The sequence below is a fragment of the Trematomus bernacchii genome, unplaced genomic scaffold (genome assembly GCF_902827165.1).
Source record: "Trematomus bernacchii unplaced genomic scaffold, fTreBer1.1, whole genome shotgun sequence".
NCBI classification, from domain to species: Eukaryota; Metazoa; Chordata; class Actinopteri; order Perciformes; family Nototheniidae; genus Trematomus; species Trematomus bernacchii.
Window position 1 is genome coordinate 1,118,251 of NW_022987640.1, and position 17,216 is coordinate 1,135,466.

Genomic DNA, 17,216 nt, shown 5'->3' on the forward strand with positions numbered 1-17,216 from the left:
AATATATAAGGTGGCAGACATAATTGAATGAATTTTAACTGAACAATAACTGAATGAGTTTGTCTCACTCTTAGACCACCATTAATTAACTGTCTCGTCGATGTTTGTCTGAATTAATATGATACTATTAACAATCATATTATTCCTATCAGCTGTCAATCACTGTTATTACATTACATTACATGTCACTTGTTAGACGCTTTTATCCGAAGCGACTTACATACTCAATACTGTGGGCAATCCCCACAGGAGCAATTTGGGGTGAAGTGTCTTGCCCAGGGACACAACGACATGCTGACTGCAGTGGGGTTTGAACCTGTGACCATCTGATCCGAACACCAACGCACGTAAATCAAAGTGGTTACTTTTTTTTGGCTGGGCAGTGAAGTTTTACACACCGTCTTATTTGACTTTCTCAGGACTTGAAACTGTTTTTTGGGGGCAGACCCGATGAGCCACAACTTTTCAAAGCTGCCAACTGGGGTGGCAACTAGGGTGGCAAGGCATTTTTCTGAGCTGGCAGCTGCCACCCCGTGCCACCCCGTAGAACCGCCACTGCATGTTCTTAATAAATGGATTAAAAACGTATTTTCATTTAATTTGTTATTAGCTAATCTTTCTGCAGAGGAAAAACACAGGTTTGTGACCATTTTGATGCGACAATTATACACTTTTCGTACATATTTAATTAATATAAATAGGTTATAATTGGTTATCTTAACATCAGAATCTACTTTAGGGAAGATAACGTTGATTTCTCAGCTTAAAACAATCAAGAGAACTGAAGCCTAAGCTAAGCAAGTTAGCTTAATCTGGCTAATGCTAGCTATTTCTTGTTAGGGAATAATTTGCTTAGGTATTCAACCTTTGACACAGTTCATCGTTTTCTCCTCTCACGGTCTCCTTTCCCATGGCATAGGTCTACGGCCTTGTATTGCTGCTATCTGGAGGGGCAGCTTGGGCGCATTGTTGTCAGTTTATGACCGAGCATAAGCTGCCATGAGGTAGTTTATTGTTCAGGGACATCTAGAAGCCTTTCTTTTTAGGAACGTGGGTTCCCTGGCGCACATTGTTTTCTATGGACGACAGCTCTAGTTAGATTCAGGGTCCATATTTGTTTAGTCTCGCTAATAAAGAATGTTGATTATTACACTCTGAACTAGTTACAACCTGGAGCTACAGAAGAGTTCTTCAGAATTGATTTGGCAGCTCTACCGTGTGGTCAACTCGTGGCCAGTGACATGTCTTGTGAATTCTCCGGTCGAAGCTCCAAATAAACCGTCAGTGTTTGCCATCAAAGCTCCAGCTCTCCTCGTGTCTCCTTGAGTCCTGACTGCCAAATGCTTCCCCCCACAGTTATCATCTATATATACCTCACATATCATATAAAAGATATCATTTGCAGATTTAATTCACTTAATCTTTGCCCAAATGTCAGGTTATATTGTGGTGTAAGTAACTGTACCAGAATAATGACAATGGTTGAGCACATGTGCAAGTCCTTTAATCACAACATATAATAAATGCAGCTCTATGTTCAATACAAAATAAAGTGTGGTGTAAGACGTGCCGTTTGTTCTTCACCAAAAAAGCACAACCAGGAGGAAATCGCATCTCATCAATTCAGAAAAAAAGCTATTTCATGGTTTATTATATTTAAATAACACACAATCATGTCTAGGTTTGTAAAGTGGAGTGCAAAAACTTAAACATAAACAACAACGGAGTGACGGTGAGGTAAGTTAACACCACTTTCAATTAGAGAACACATTAGTGGAGATTTGTTTTGCCACATGATTAATAAAAAAACACCTTTTAATTTCTCCATAATCCACGACACCAACACACGAGATGTTTTACCCCATTAAAGTGAATGAAGCTGTCACATTCATTTTGATGTAAATCCAATATCCAGACAGAGTCCCATAAACAAACTGTTGCATTAGCATTTGACGTCACACTTTAGGGCTTTAATTACCTGAGACTCTCAAATTACTTCCTGTTTTCCCTGTTGATGAAATGCAGTTTTGCATTGATGAAGTATTTTTACAGGACGACACGGAAGTTAGCATTCCCAGGGATTCCTCGACAAAAAGCCAACGGGATTTTTTAATTGGTTTTCAATAAAAAGCAAAAAATACCCTCTGTGGTTAACACACGTTTATGATACTTAGACGTTTTGTTCAGCAATAGAATCTGCTAGAAACTCTAAAGGAACTACATCACGGTCACATGACTTCACCGCTAAGCTAAAGGTGGCTAATGTTGGACTATACAGGAACTACAGCACGGTCACATGACTTCACGTAGCAACCGCTAAGCTAAAGGTGGCTAATGTTGGGCTATACAGGAACTACAGCACGGTCACATGACTTCACGTAGCAACCGCTAAGCTAAAGGCGGCTAATGTTGGGCTATACAGGAACTACAGCACGGTCACATGACTTCACCTCACGAGCGCTAAGCTAAAGGTGGCTAATGTTGGGCGTGATGATCTTTAGTCGTCTCATTTAGACACTTGTTAGCAACTGCCATGTTTACATTCACCAGTGGGGTATAACTGACGTATTTTATGTCATAGAACAAAACGTTGTGTTAACCACAGACCTTATTTCAGGCTTAAAAAACAAAAACACATTCAGAAAAACCATTGACTTCCACACAAGGGAATCGGACGTATTTCCGTGTTTTAGGACTCTTTCCTGCACCACTCTATAAGAATAAAAAGTAACAATGAGGTAAGTAAAGGATTTAGATGGAGATGAAACTGGTGATGAGGATTCAACAGGACGAATAAATTAAGAGGAAGTCCCGCCTCTTCCAAGTGTCACTCATGTGATCTTATTTCTGGAAAAAATAAGAGATAAAGCGTTGTGTGGCCCTTTAAATAACGCCCGCCACTGTCTTATACCAATCTTTTAAATTGACCAAAACATGTCTAATTCATGGCAAAATATTTGTGTCTTTCGTCGTTGACTCCAAAATAAAATCCCATCATGGTCCATCGGAAGCGACTGACTTTCTAAAAAGGATAAATTAAATGTTCTCATCATCAGTCCTGGATGGATTATAAGCACAAGTACATTTCCTATCCTGTCATGATTCCCACATTTTATTTACAAGTCTCATACTCTCACAGTTTGAGATTTCCTTAGCTCCAATGTCAGTCGTTAAAATTCCACAATAAAATGAATTTAGACTCATCTGCTCAGCGAAGGTGGATATAAAAATAAATTCAATATGGATTATTATCATCCCAGCCTTCGAGTGGTATTGATAAGACCGGAGAAACTGAGAAAGATAGAAGCTGTGAGTCCTTGGTCTGAAGCGTCCTGTCGCTACGACGATGAGCTGAGGAAGAGGAAGATAAAACTCATCCTCACTGTCCATCAACTCTCCTTATAGATCAACAGGATATCTTCATCTGTCCCATAGCTCCGCCGAGCCTCCTCAAAAATACTGACGCTGGTGCAGCACACGCCTGAAAACACAAAAAGGTCAGTTTTTTGTATTTTTTCTTAATCTTGTGTCAAATGCAATTGTAAGTAAAACAAAAGAGGCACAAAATACAAATATGAACCTGAAAATGTGCTTTTTTTGTCTATTTCTTTTCAGTTTATGTCGATATTATGTTGTTTTAGTCAACTGATTATATAAGTAAAATCCAGGGAAATTTTTTCTATTTTATAACATATTTCACATGCAATTGTATTCTATCATTACCTAATAAAAACACAGGTTAATTACGCCAAGTATTGGAGGAAAGGGGATGTACTGAAGATATTTAATATGACGTTCAAGAAGAAATAACAAAAATACATCTTCTGTTAAAATGTACAGTTAAAAACTAACATTCTTTAAAAGCTTTGTTGTAAAAATGCTGCTTTAATTGGATAAAAAGTCAATTAATGGCAGCTTTTTTTTAGCCATTTAACAGCTTTTTTTGTACACATTATACAAATCAGTTTGGTCTGTTTTTCCCTGTAGCCAATCGATACTGTGACTTCATTTTTGTACAAATTCAGTGATGCCACATTCAGCGAGGGTTTACTCACGGTCAGAGTACGCCGGGTTGTTGTAGAAAACGCAGCCGGTGGTCCTGTTGTAGCCGCACACCACCACGAAGTGCCCCTGGTACTCTGGCTTCCTGCAGAAACACTTCTGTCCCACGGGCAGGAAGCAGCAGTATTTGACGGGCGAGGAGCAGAGGTCACAGGTCAACACCACGGCGTTCACCAGGACGATCGCCACGTGGCCCTGCTCCAGGTGAGACTGGATCTCCTGAAGCGGCACAGAGCTGCGGGGAAACACAATCCGACAATCAGAATATTCCCCCCTCAAGGTTTCAAGGCTTTTATTGTCATGTGTGCATAGCTACAGTGTAGTTATGACAATACAAATATTAGGCTCCTCCAACAGTGCAACACAATAAAACAGATAAAATAGGATATAAAAATAACTTCAATATGGATTTATTGAATTGGAATCCATCGATCTGATTGCTTATTAGCGGAGCAAATGATCAAAGTAGTACGGAGGGAACATATTTTCGTTTGGATTACTGGCCTGGGGGAAGCTCGCGAGTGTGTGTGTGTGTACAGTAGGTCTATGTGTGTGTGTTTGTGTAATTTTGCATTTGTGTGTATTGTGTTCGTTTCCCGGGGAAAACACTCACGAGAAACACCGGGTGTTCTTATGCCTGCTGTGACGTCAAGTTACTCCGCTTGTAATTATGCCGTTACAAGCTTCAAAGTTGTATTTATCATCTGAATTTGCAGAAACAAGTTCAATATTCTGAAAGCCAAGACTTTGTTTATTTGAAATCAGATGGCAGGTTCCGTGACAGTTTGTTTTCACCTGGGATTTGAAATCAGATGAAAACAAACTGTCACGGAAGGTTCCGTGACAGTTTGTTTTCATCTGATTTCAAATCCCAGCGTGGGAGGCGATGAAAACAAACTGTCACGGAACCTGCCTTGATATCTATGATTACTATACGCCTTACATTCATAATGTCAGCCGGAGGGAGGGGAAGCTGCGCTGCGGAACAGCCGAGTGGCGAGTGAGAGCTGTCACCTTCCCTTTACAAGCTTCAAAAATGTATTTATCGTGTGATGTTGGAAATAAAAGTTTCATATTCTGAAAGCCAAGACTTTGTTTATTTAAAATCAAACAAAACACCCGAACCCCGAAAAACTAGTTTTTTACGCAAATCCACGTTTATTTTGAAATGAGCCCTTTATGGATATTAAAAGAAGGCATGTCTCATCTTCATATGCTTTCTTTCTTTTTGTCAGGAGATGGCAGCAAAGTCCCTCCAGAGATGTTAACAAATACAAAGACCTTTTTTGAGGGTAGAGAATAATATTATCAATGTCAAAAGTGTCAGTTTTGATAAATGTTTTCCTGCTGTAATCACTTTTATTACAGCTGTTTTGATTCTTTCTTTCCCACTTTGGGGAAATGTACATTTGTTACAGCAAGAAAAGAGACAAAGACAGCTTAATTAAGAAGTTAACTAAGAAGTATGCATAAAACACAAATTACACAATTTACAAAATACACATCCTGTAACAGTTCTGAGGATTTAGCAGCCAGGTATAGATAGCACAGTTATTAACGGCATATATATATATATATATATTGCACATATTGCACATTGTTGGTATTTAACAACAAGGGGTGTTATAGAAACATCCACAGACACATCCAGGTGTGAGGTGTACTTTGTCTGAGGGTTGTCAGATATGTCTATATTATAACGATAGTATATGAGACAAGATTTCGTGTTAGATTTTAGATATCGTAGTTGAAATAAGTGTGTTTAAGGCTGCATAACGGGAAGCAACGATTACACTGAAAAATATATACAGAGAAAGTAAGTTATTGTAGACACCTGTGGGCTGATGCTATATAATAATAATAATAATAAACATTTCACAGTACGTAGATTGCATTTAAACCTATTAGTTAAACCATGGCTTAGTTGAATACTCGATTCTGATTGGTCAATTCGGACATTTCAGAGGTCAATATGACAGTAGGACAGACCGCTGTGAAGCACCATAATGACTAAGGAGGGTGAAGAGAGGGAAAGAGGTTAAAAGGAACCTGGACGTTTCATTTAAATTAATATCGGGAGTCAAGTCGGTAGTGTGTTTCGTGTGTGGCCGTGTGATAAGGGTCGGGCTGCAACCAACGACTCATTTATTAATCGATTAATCTATCGATTAATGAAACGATTAATCGACTATTCGGACTATTATCCGCTCTTATTTAGCCATCAACTTTTAGATTTAGCTTGAGGTTGTTTTAGGCATGTGGAAACTAACACTGAAGACAATATAGATGAATACTTGATTCAAAAAGACATACAAATTGCTCGTGTTACCGCCCTTACATGCTAAACTCTTATTGCATTTTTGGCAACGAGCATTATCCACCTCAAGACATTTAACCACACCTTGGAGCGCTTAGTTCTCTCCGCCATCTCCGCCGTGTGTGTGTTGCATGCATGTTGCAGAGCGTGTGTGTGTTGCTGCATGTAGCAGCCGCATGTGTGTAAACTGCCCCGCCCCCTCACACACAGACGGGGGAGAGAGATCTCATTCGGATTGGAAAGATCGAAAATACATCACAGACGCATTTTTTTGTCTTATTGCATATTAGAAACGAGTTGGCGAAACTAAGACTGTGATATAATGTTTATTTAGCAATAACACATATGACATATATGTTTTAAATGTCTCCAGTACCGATAAAAAGACCGATAACGTTGGAGCTTAACGGCGCGTAAAACACACGTGATGACGTCACCAACGAATCGACGACTGAATTAGTTGGCAACTCATTTGGTGATCTAATTTAATCGATTAAGTCGATTAGTTGTTGCACCCCTAGATAAGGGATGTTCTTTTTCCAGTAATGACCGCCTCGCTACACATTATCCTTTACTTAATGTCTATGCCTACATAGATGTATGTATGTAGATAAAGAAGCTACAATGTTAGCATATTTAGCCCTGATTGATGCAAACGCCATTTCAAAAACACGCATTTGAAAAGTTGTTTGCTTGACTTTTTTTGCATACGATCCTGACACAGCATGAATACAGACTTTTCTCAAACTTGGCACTAAGATGCTATCATGTCAGCCTTGTTTTGATGAGTTTATTGATATTAAATCTCAGCTGAATATGTTCATTTTTGTTAAAACCAGTGCAGGAAACCAGATATGGCGGCATGAATGATTGCCACAGATGTTCTGTCAGCACGAGGCAATATTTGGTGGCTTTGTCTGAGTAAATAACGTTATACAGACAACTCACCATTTCTTCACCGTGACACCTTTGCTCTCCGCTTTAAGGAAAAGCTCATTCACTCGGTCTTCTTCTGTATCAAAGTGTTTCTTATAGAAGGTCTGCAAACCATCCAAAAGACAACAGAGACATTAATCACACACAAAGAACGATAAACTTCTGAATGTGGTTTAAGGGCATGACTGATAGATAAGACCAGAGGTGGAAGAAGTGGAGTACAAATACTTCGTTACTGAACTTAAGTACATTGTTCTGGTATCAGTACTTTACTCCACTACTTATTTTTCTGACGACTTTTTACTTTGACTTCTTACATTTTGAACACAAATACCTGTACTTTCTACTTCTTACATTTTGAACACAAATACCTGTACTTTCTACTTCTTACATGTTGAACACAAATCCCTGTACTTTCTACTTCTTACATGTTGAACACAAATACCTGTACTTTCTACTTCTTACATGTTGAACCCAAATACCTGTACTTTCTACTTCTTACATTTTGAACCCAAATACCTGTACTTTCTACTTCTTACATTTTGAACACAAATACCTGTACTTTCTACTTCTTACATTTTGAACACAAATACCTGTACTTTCTACTTCTTACATGTTGAACCCAAATACCTGTACTTTCTACTTCTTACATGTTGAACACAAATACCTGTACTTTCTACTTCTTACATGTTGAACCCAAATACCTGTACTTTCTACTTCTTACATGTTGAACCCAAATACCTGTACTTTCTACTTCTTACATTTTGAACCCAAATACCTGTACTTTCTACTTCTTACATGTTGAACCCAAATACCTGTACTTTCTACTTCTTACATTTTGAACCCAAATACCTGTACTTTCTACTTCTTACATGTTGAACACAAATACCTGTACTTTCTACTTCTTACATTGTGAACACAAATACCTGTACTTTCTACTTCTTACATTTCCCAAACAGGCTGGTTCCTTTAGTTTGAATGTGTGTTTGGTGGCGTGATCATTATTATTTAGAGTCATTGCGTGCCTATTGATTTGAACACGATCCGTGTATCCATCATTTCCTGGTCTTCTCTAAAGAAGAGGGAATGAAAACGTTGTCATGTTGCCGTTGTTCAGCATGGAAACATTCATTAGCTAACAATGACATTATTGTTCTATTCATATAAAGGGAGGTCAGGTACTCTTTAAAACAGCTGCTAGTTATGGGTACTTTTTACTGAAGTACATTTCAAAGCCCTCTTTACTTTTACTTGAGTAAAGAAGTTTAGTCAGTACTTCTACTTTTACCAGAGTATTTTTAAACACGAGTATCTGTACTTCTACTTGAGTAAAGGATGTGTGTACTTTTGCCATCTCTGGATAGGACTAACCTGATTCCTAAAGCCTTTATCAACACCCAGAGTCTGCGTGCAAAAGCAGTGTTTGATTCCTAGATGGCACATGAGGTAGGCCAGGTCGATAGTCCACACACTCTCCGTCAGCTTCAGCTCCCAGCATGCTCTCTGGAACTCCTCGTCACTGAGTGGGTGCAGGTACCTGCAAGATTGGACAGTTAAATTAAATTAAAATGTATTTATATAGCCAAATATCACAAATCACATTTGTCTTCACAAATCAACAAACATGAATGATAATGTAAAAACAACAAACATATCTGAGAATATAGTAAAATGACTAGATAAATGTGAAAACACCAATGAATGGGTACAAAACACAATGACACAAATACAGTTAGAATACAATATGTACAATGTTTAAAGTTGCATGCATGTAATGACCACATCTAAAGCTCAGAGGCCGTCAGAGGCAGTCGGGCATTCGCGGCGCCCTACTCAGGTTGGTGTGTCCCGCACCGTCGTCTCTTTACGGCACCTTTTCACACCTCCCGCGGCCGATTCAACATGTTGAATCGGCCGCGGGAGGTCAGAGAAAGTCGGCCCAAGCAATCACTCTGATTGGCTGTTCACACTACCGCTGCCTGCTGGTAAGGACAGTTATTGCCACTCATCGACTGAAGTATTTGCGGTGTGTTCGTAGGCGGGAGGCGTAGCGGGCGGCGTAGCGGGCGGCGTAGCCGACGCAGGCGACGAAGCTGACGTAAAAGTCGGGACGCCTTCGGTACGCGTTCTTTGGTCTCAGGTGGGTGTGTAGCGGCCTTTAGTCTAATTAGAGACATTCAATCATTTTGATTCATGCCTCACACAGGAAGGATTCTTTTTAAAACAAAAAACATTTTAGCCTCAGATCTTTCTCAAAAATGAACAACATATATAATAAAACCAAACTTTTTTTATCACGCATTACACCTTGTTTTTGTGTAAGTGTGTTTCAATCTTAATTCAAGGTATTTTGAATCACTTTTAAATAAAGATTGACAGTAATCGGTGTTGACTACGTTTGCTAGGTTTACGCTGACTTGTTTATTGGCAGTTTAAAGCATTAGTAACAATATGTATGAAGTTACATAACTTTGTTGAGGTTATTAAATAGTCACGTTACTTATTACTTCAACAGGGTAACTAGTAATCTTTAGCATTTTACATTGAAAAACAACAACCTTTCCAACACGGCCTTAATCTGACCTTTCTGATGTCAAGACAGTGGGATCAGGTTTCTTAAAACGAGAAGTTAAAGTGTTTTTTGACTTAATGTTGACTGTAATTATTAAGAACACCATTGTCTTTCTTAATACTGTGAGCCATGTTCATGCTCAACTCTCCGACTGCTTTTTGCACAGCCCTCCACATTAAAATATAATACTCTGTAGTTTGCCATATATTCATTCTCCTAAGTGTTTTTTAGCTTTTAGGTTATTTGTATAGTTACATTTCACAGACTATAACACTCCTTGTTGTTAACCACCAACTATGGGTTAGGCATAGTTGGTGCATGCTACTTAGGTAACATGTGGCTCTTTTCTGCTGTAACAATGTACATTTCCCCTCTTTGGGAATAATAAAGGTATTCTGATTTAAATTTGGTGTAAATACTTGTCTTTAACATCCTTTTTTAATGCTAAATGGTTTGTTTCTTAAAAAAATACTTTTTTTTTTTACTTATATATTTATTTTTTGAGATTGTTTATGTTCACACCACCAGATACCAAAGCAAATTCCTTGTATGTGTAAACGTACCTGGCACTAAACTTGATTCTGATTCTGATAATGTCATATAATGCAAACAAATATTGAATATAACTCTTCTGAGCACTTACTTCAGCACCATCCTGGAGCAGGCTAAGCCACAGTCCCAGTGGTACAGCTGCCGAATGACAGGAACGTTCAACAAGACGGCATCCTCTGAGAAAACCACAGGTGGAGTTATTAGTTCAAAACTGTTCATGGACAATGGTGAAAATGCACAGTACAATTTTTTTTACAAAAGACAGAATGGAGACACCCTGATAAGCTATCTGGAGCGTGATAGTTTGGGTTCAAACACCAATAAGATGTACTGTTTCGTAACACGTCTACAAGTGGAAAGAGTTCAAGTATTAAGCAGTAACATTTACAGCCAACAAAACTTCTAACACTAACTCAAGACTCTAGTTGGGCCATTATTCAACTGTGTGATACTGATATGATTGTATAAATACACTACTTAGTTACTTCCCACTTCGGTCAAAACATGTTGAGTATATCCATTGTATGCTACCTTGTACTTCTACTCCACTACAATTAATACCTTTAGGTACTTTACAGATGTGGATGAATGATGTGAAATATAATCAAGTGTTAAATCAGACTTTAGTTCCACCTGGAGTAAATTCACAAGCTACCCTGCAGTATACAAAGTCATTCAAACTAGCTGCACCTTTACCAGCTTTGAGAACACTTTCATGATCAATCATTATAAAACATATCATATATATTATTCTGAAATGGACCAATCTGCACAATGACTACTTTTACTGTAAGTACTTTAACTATATTTTGATGATAATACTTTTCTACTTTTACTTGAGGAACATTTTGAATGCAGGACTTTTACTGTAACAGAGTATTCCTACACTCTGGTACTTCTACTTTTACTCAAGTACAAGATCTGAGTACTTCTACTTTAACTCAAGTACAAGATCTGAGTACTTCTACTTTTACTCAAGTAAAGATCTGAGTACTTCTCTTACCTCTAGTCAACAGTCCATATACGCCCATAGCTTTGACAGTTTTCATTAGTAACTGCTGCCTTTAAAACGCATTTATCTATCCAAGTTTATATTAAAATATGTTGCCATCACTCACCTGTCATTCTGTTGTATTCTGTCTTTAATTGGGCTAATTAAAGACCAGCTGGAGCGTCTTGTTTACAGCATGTTAGGGTTGGGTTTCTTCTCCATGGATGCTAACTAGCAGCTAACCGGCTAACAGTTATAAGTAGTCCTTTAGCAGGTTAGCTGCGAGGCTAGCTCCTCGTCTCACACCACCGCAGCACCATACAGTTGTTAGTTAACTCAACAAGTAAGGGATGAAAGTAAGGAAAGTCATTTTTAGTACGTTTTTATGGTGGCGGCTCTAGCTAAGACAGGCTATGCTTCACTTCGCTGTTTGTTAGCTAGCATACTGGCTGAGAAGCTTCTTCTTCGTCGAATTAATTTGGCGAAAACGATTTGGTGTATTAGCGCCACCTGCTGGACTGGAAGGTAAAGCAATGATGGCAGGAAATAACAAAATATAGAAAAAAAATAATTAATTAATAAATCAAATCAAAAGCTTGTTGGCACGAAATAATAATAATAATAGCTAAAAAAAAATCTAATATATATATAAAAAAAAGAAACCAAAACACAAACAAATAAATCGCAAATAAAATATAGTAAATTTAATAAAGAAACAGAATAACAACAAAAAATGCGGGACTTGACCGGCAGCCAGTGGAGGTGGATGAGGGTGGGAGTGATTCCTGTTCCACGAAAAATTCATATTCTGCTAAACTGTTTGAAAAAAGCGGACTATTATGTATGTTTCTGCCACGTGTTATATAGCTAATATTAATTAAACTTTTACATTTCAATATAGTGTAAAACTGAACACGCGTGTAGTAAAGTTTCCAAAATATTTAAAATTACGTGACATTTATTTTCAACAAAGTTCTATTTTGAAAGTCATAATGAAATTGTTTGTGTACATTGCTGTGACTTTCAGAGGCATATCTCACTGACAGCTGGCACATATTTTCAACAGAAAATCTTGTTCAAGAGCGCTCTCTAGTGTTAAAAGACCAACACAAATATCTCCATCAATTTACAAGTTTATACAATTATAAACCCATAGATTATATATGTGTTTACTGTCAAATAAGCACCTCTTATGTAAATGTTAAACATGACTATTTAAAGCCAGTGAATGAAAGAACCACACCTTGTTTTGGGGTCAGATCGTTTATTCAGCTTTAGACAGTTAAACATCCAGTTAAAACTCCATAAAGGTAAATATGACAAAAATAGTGATACACATATTATAACCATCACCACATTTCAACCATTACGTAACATATTTATGAAAAGCAAAACATTATAGATTTGTCGTTTTATATATTTTTTGACAATTCAAATGAAGATTACAAGTTTCACACTTTAAGAGGATAAATAAACATGTACTATATGAATAACTCCTACAACAAAAACATATAATAAAGTAATTCAGATGTTCACAGAGACAAAAACATGTTAAATGTAGTGTCGCCCCTTTTTCTCAATTTCTAATCCTCAATTAGTAATCCGTTAGTAATTTAGTTTCTCCCTTCTTCAGGTTGTGATTTCTATATTTGAACTAGAGCCATTCAATAAACCCAGAGAGCAGATACATATTAGAGAAGAGTAAGCTTGTTGCAGTAAATATACCAATGGGTTTACTTAACACAGATGAAATTAAACTTTTCATTGTCAGCCTTTTTGTACCACTTTCCATCTGTCTCCATGGCTGTAGCCCTGTCACAACCCTCAGTCTTTTCTTGTTGGGCCCAGTTGTGATAGCAGACCAGACGATCACTGACCCAGAACCACAGATCCAGAGTGCAGGTGTAGCGCATTCCCAGCCAGACGAACTCAGTGTCGGCCATCTTGGCTTTCTTTTCGACCCATCTCTGCTGGTGACTGTCAGTGATGGAGACCAGGTCACTGTGGTTCGCTCTGCAGTAATCCAAGGCCTCATCCCAAGTCTTACTCTCATTGATCAGGATCACTTTGTCTGTAATTGAAATGGATATTTTTCTAAACGTAGATTAACCATTTATTGAAAAACAACTCTGAATTTCAATAACATAGCACCATGTAATCATCATTTGTTGTTGTAATTAATACAAGTCTCTAAAAGGGTTAGAGGTTAGTTATAAAAAAATATATATATAGAAACAAAATGAAAACCAATGATAAAGGAAATTAAGGCAACAAATCACGTGGCACATTTTGTAAAAGCCAGGATAAAAAGATGTGAGGACAAAAACATGACCGAATGAAATTCATTACTTTCTGCTGTTTCAGGGTTTTATAATTTTCAGTAGAATAAGCTATCATCTATATTAAGAATAATCATCAAATCCAGATCTGTAATTTCATGTATATTATGAATATTTTCTCCACTAAAGGATATTCAACATACATATACAAACATTTAAATAAAGACAAGAAGATAAGGTTCAAGGTTCAAGGTTCAAGTTCAAGGTTCTTTATTGTCAATCTGACATAGCTACAGAGTAATTATGTAGTTGAAAATCTTATGTCACAGGCTTCTCCAACAATGCAACATAATAACATAATAACAATAAGAGCAAAAGCAATACAAAAAGAAAAATAGTTATAAAATAAAGTGATGATGTGGAATAGTGCAGTACGAGTCTATATACAAGTTATTGGAATGATATATATATATTAGGTATTAGATACATATTATTGAGTAGCAGATGAATGTTTACTAAAATACTTTCAATGACTTTTGCAAAACTCACCGTCATAGCAGTAGAAGGGTTTTTTAACTGTGCATTTGTCTGAATTCCATTTTCCATTTTTCGTAGTCATAGCACATGTCTTTAAGGCTTCGTCTTTAAATAAGACCGGATCCCAGTGTCTGAAAGAGACATTCTTCCCATCTGACCAACTCCAGGTGTCTCTGAACAGGCCGATCCACAGGTGGTTGTGGTTGAATTCTTTGGTAATGCTCTTGAATTCTTCTGATCTGATCTCTGTGAGTCCACTGACCAGGTCAGTGTGATGTTTTCTGCAGTGACTCTGAGCCTGAAGCCAGTACTTTGGATCAACAATTAAAAAGTATTTCTGTGGCACTGTTTCTGTGAGAATGAAAAGACACATTTTACAAGTTTTTAAATCATTTTCTCTTAGTTAAATCATGTTAAAAAAAGAATATAAAAAAAATATGAACACAATCTCACTTAAGTTTCAGATTGATGAAAGTGTTTGGTATAATAATGTAGATTGCATAATCAAAAAATATGCCTATGCTCTACCATTACAATGTATTCAAACAAGTAGAATTGTATCATCAAAGTTACCAATGATGTTATGTTAAAAGTAAAAAGCAACATTTTCTTTCATTAAATGTAATACAGTGTACAACATGAGTTATCTGTCAACTATTTTTACACAGTATGATATCATTTATATAGCATTAATAGTGACATATACTCACCATTGTAGCAGATAAAGTTAAGTCTGTGAGAACAACGGACATTGTGCCATTTTTGGGAGAGTTTAATCTTCACACAGTTCTTAGGATGGTTACCTCCATTGTTCGGCTCATCTGGACCCCATTCTGGTTCACATTCTGTAGGATTGTACTTCTCTCCCGGCAGAGACCAGTGCCACTCTTTAATATCTGCTTCATTGATGCTCCTCAGTCCAATCCAGGCGCCTGTCTGTGGAGGGTTAGTCAGTCTCTCCACGTCTCTCATGTTAGACACTGTGGCCAGGTCAGTGTATTTCTCTGTGCAATAACTCTGGGCATCATCCCAGGACCTATTTTCTTGAATGAAGTGGTACTCATAGAGGTGACATGTGAAGAAGGAACACTGACCTAAAAATAAAAATAAAGTAAATTCTGCAGTGATGGAGCTGACAGTATGACAAGCATCTGATCATTAAATCAAACTCATGAGTACTAAAATCACCCCCACCTCTTACATCATCCCCTTCATCTTAATGGAGCTCTGAGTTCACTTATTTAACTTTTTATTGTTAGGAAGAGTGAGCTGTTTCATGACTCCAGATGTGATTTTAATAAAATATCCACTTACCCATCAGAATGAGCACAAACAGACTCCACTGCATATTTGCTCTGTTATGTGAAACAACAAATGAGGGAGCAAATCTGTAGCGGAAAAATGCAAATGTTGAGCATCAACAGCACCAACAGGCTCACATTGTGAAATGTCTTTTTTTTTTGCACATGAAAATATCTATTTTGAATAAAACACAAATAATGTGATGCATCAAACGTCAACAGTAACTATAACACCTTTACAATAGAGTGCAATGCAATGATGACATTTTTTTGTCTTTGTGTGGAGTTTATAATATTTATAATCTGCTGGTTCGATAATAATATTTTATTATTTTGGATATTCACCTTTCAATGTTCTGCTACTTTTAAACGTTTCAGGAGTGGGTTAGACTTGATGGGTTATTTAACCAGAATGGAAAGAAAACTTTGAGAATAATGAATAATTACATTTCCCATTGTTCCTTTTATAAGCACAACTTTAGAGTTTGCATTCTTTTCTTTGTGTAACGGGTGAACTATCCCTAATAAAAAAAAAAATGTTGTCATTTAACTGAGAATCAGATGGCTGTGTTTACACATAGCAATTCAAATGTAAGATTAACCATTCAGGTTATTTTATTAAACATGAACATAGTGGGGGTCTGCAGAACAGGCTGCATCCATCACTTTTTATAAAGTACCTGATTTCATGGTTAGTCAGGCAAATAAATAAGACTAATTCCCATCTGATAACTAGAATATGTGAAATATATGTTGAGGAAAATATTGCACTCTGCACACACAATAAACAATATATGAAAGTGACTGAACAGAATCACACTTACTTCTCCTGAGTCGTCCTGTCAGCTGCTTCTCTCTCTGTCTCTCTCGATGTGCTGGTGAAGACTCAGATAACGACGAGGTCGCTGCTCTCTTTGAGCCACCTTTGGGCAAACATTTGAATATTCAAATTCAGATGTCAAACAGGTCTATCATGGTGGATACAGTATCCATTGATGGAAAGAATATCATTTACATGTAACAGGGAAACAAGTTGAACAGACTTCCTTGTTGACACAAGGAAAGAAAGGTACCATTCCAAAATATCCACTAATGATAACTATTGAATGTTTATATTTTTAATATTTGTGTAAGGATATTGCTTGTTACCATATGTCAAACAGCTTTAAGAGAACATTCTGGCTGTTTTTGAGCACCTCATATTATAAGTGTGTCAATATTATTTTTGTTTCATTCACATCGTTTCTTTATTCTGAAACAGCCAACAAGTCAAAAACATTATCTCTTTGTTGTCTCTATTCTTATGAGTCTGTCCATCCAGTTATTTCATTCCTGTGAATGCTATACCTCAGGAGAACGTGAGGAATTAATTCAAGTCTTGCACAATCTTCCACTTGGACTCAAGGATGAATCGATTTCTGTCCCATTTTTTACGTTTGATTGTGGTCAAAAGGCCATAAGTCTCTGTGACCTCACAAAACCCAATGGTGTGGCCGGAACAAGAATTCTTATGTTAACTATAACAGTGTCACTCAACTTTTTGAGGAGCTTGACGCTCGTGAGGAGGGCGGGGGGGCCTCGCTGCGGGGAAGCAGTGTGTGGACCTGTCAGCGCAACTTACATGATGCCGAATTTAACAAACACATTTAAATAATTGGTTTAAACGGCA

At 37.3% G+C, this 17,216-nt stretch overlaps 2 protein-coding genes across 4 annotated transcripts; both read right to left on the minus strand.

The window, feature by feature from the left end:
* Positions 1 to 2,467: 2,467 nt before the first annotated feature.
* Positions 2,468 to 11,881, minus strand: gucd1 (guanylyl cyclase domain containing 1). The gene is made up of 6 exons (XM_034133173.1): positions 11,558 to 11,881; positions 10,531 to 10,615; positions 8,687 to 8,852; positions 7,328 to 7,419; positions 4,056 to 4,297; positions 2,468 to 3,481 (listed from the first exon to the last, which is right to left on the minus strand). Exons 1-6 carry the CDS (start codon positions 11,562 to 11,564, stop codon positions 3,390 to 3,392), a joined length of 684 nt encoding a protein of 227 aa, XP_033989064.1. The 5' UTR covers positions 11,565 to 11,881; the 3' UTR covers positions 2,468 to 3,389.
* An 805-nt stretch (positions 11,882 to 12,686) lies between these two features.
* Positions 12,687 to 16,453, minus strand: LOC117484755 (C-type mannose receptor 2-like). Of its 3 annotated transcripts, none has more exons than XM_034133176.1 (5): positions 16,372 to 16,453; positions 15,561 to 15,634; positions 15,050 to 15,340; positions 14,259 to 14,597; positions 12,687 to 13,501 (listed from the first exon to the last, which is right to left on the minus strand). In XM_034133176.1, exons 2-5 carry the CDS (start codon positions 15,592 to 15,594, stop codon positions 13,164 to 13,166), a joined length of 1,002 nt encoding a protein of 333 aa, XP_033989067.1. In that variant the 5' UTR covers positions 15,595 to 15,634; positions 16,372 to 16,453; the 3' UTR covers positions 12,687 to 13,163. The 3 variants fall into 3 exon arrangements, with proteins under 3 accessions (XP_033989067.1, XP_033989065.1, XP_033989066.1); XM_034133174.1 differs by having other exon boundaries at positions 14,957 to 15,340; XM_034133175.1 differs by having other exon boundaries at positions 14,957 to 15,340; positions 15,561 to 15,601; positions 16,372 to 16,414.
* Between the last annotated feature and the right edge of the window lie 763 nt (positions 16,454 to 17,216).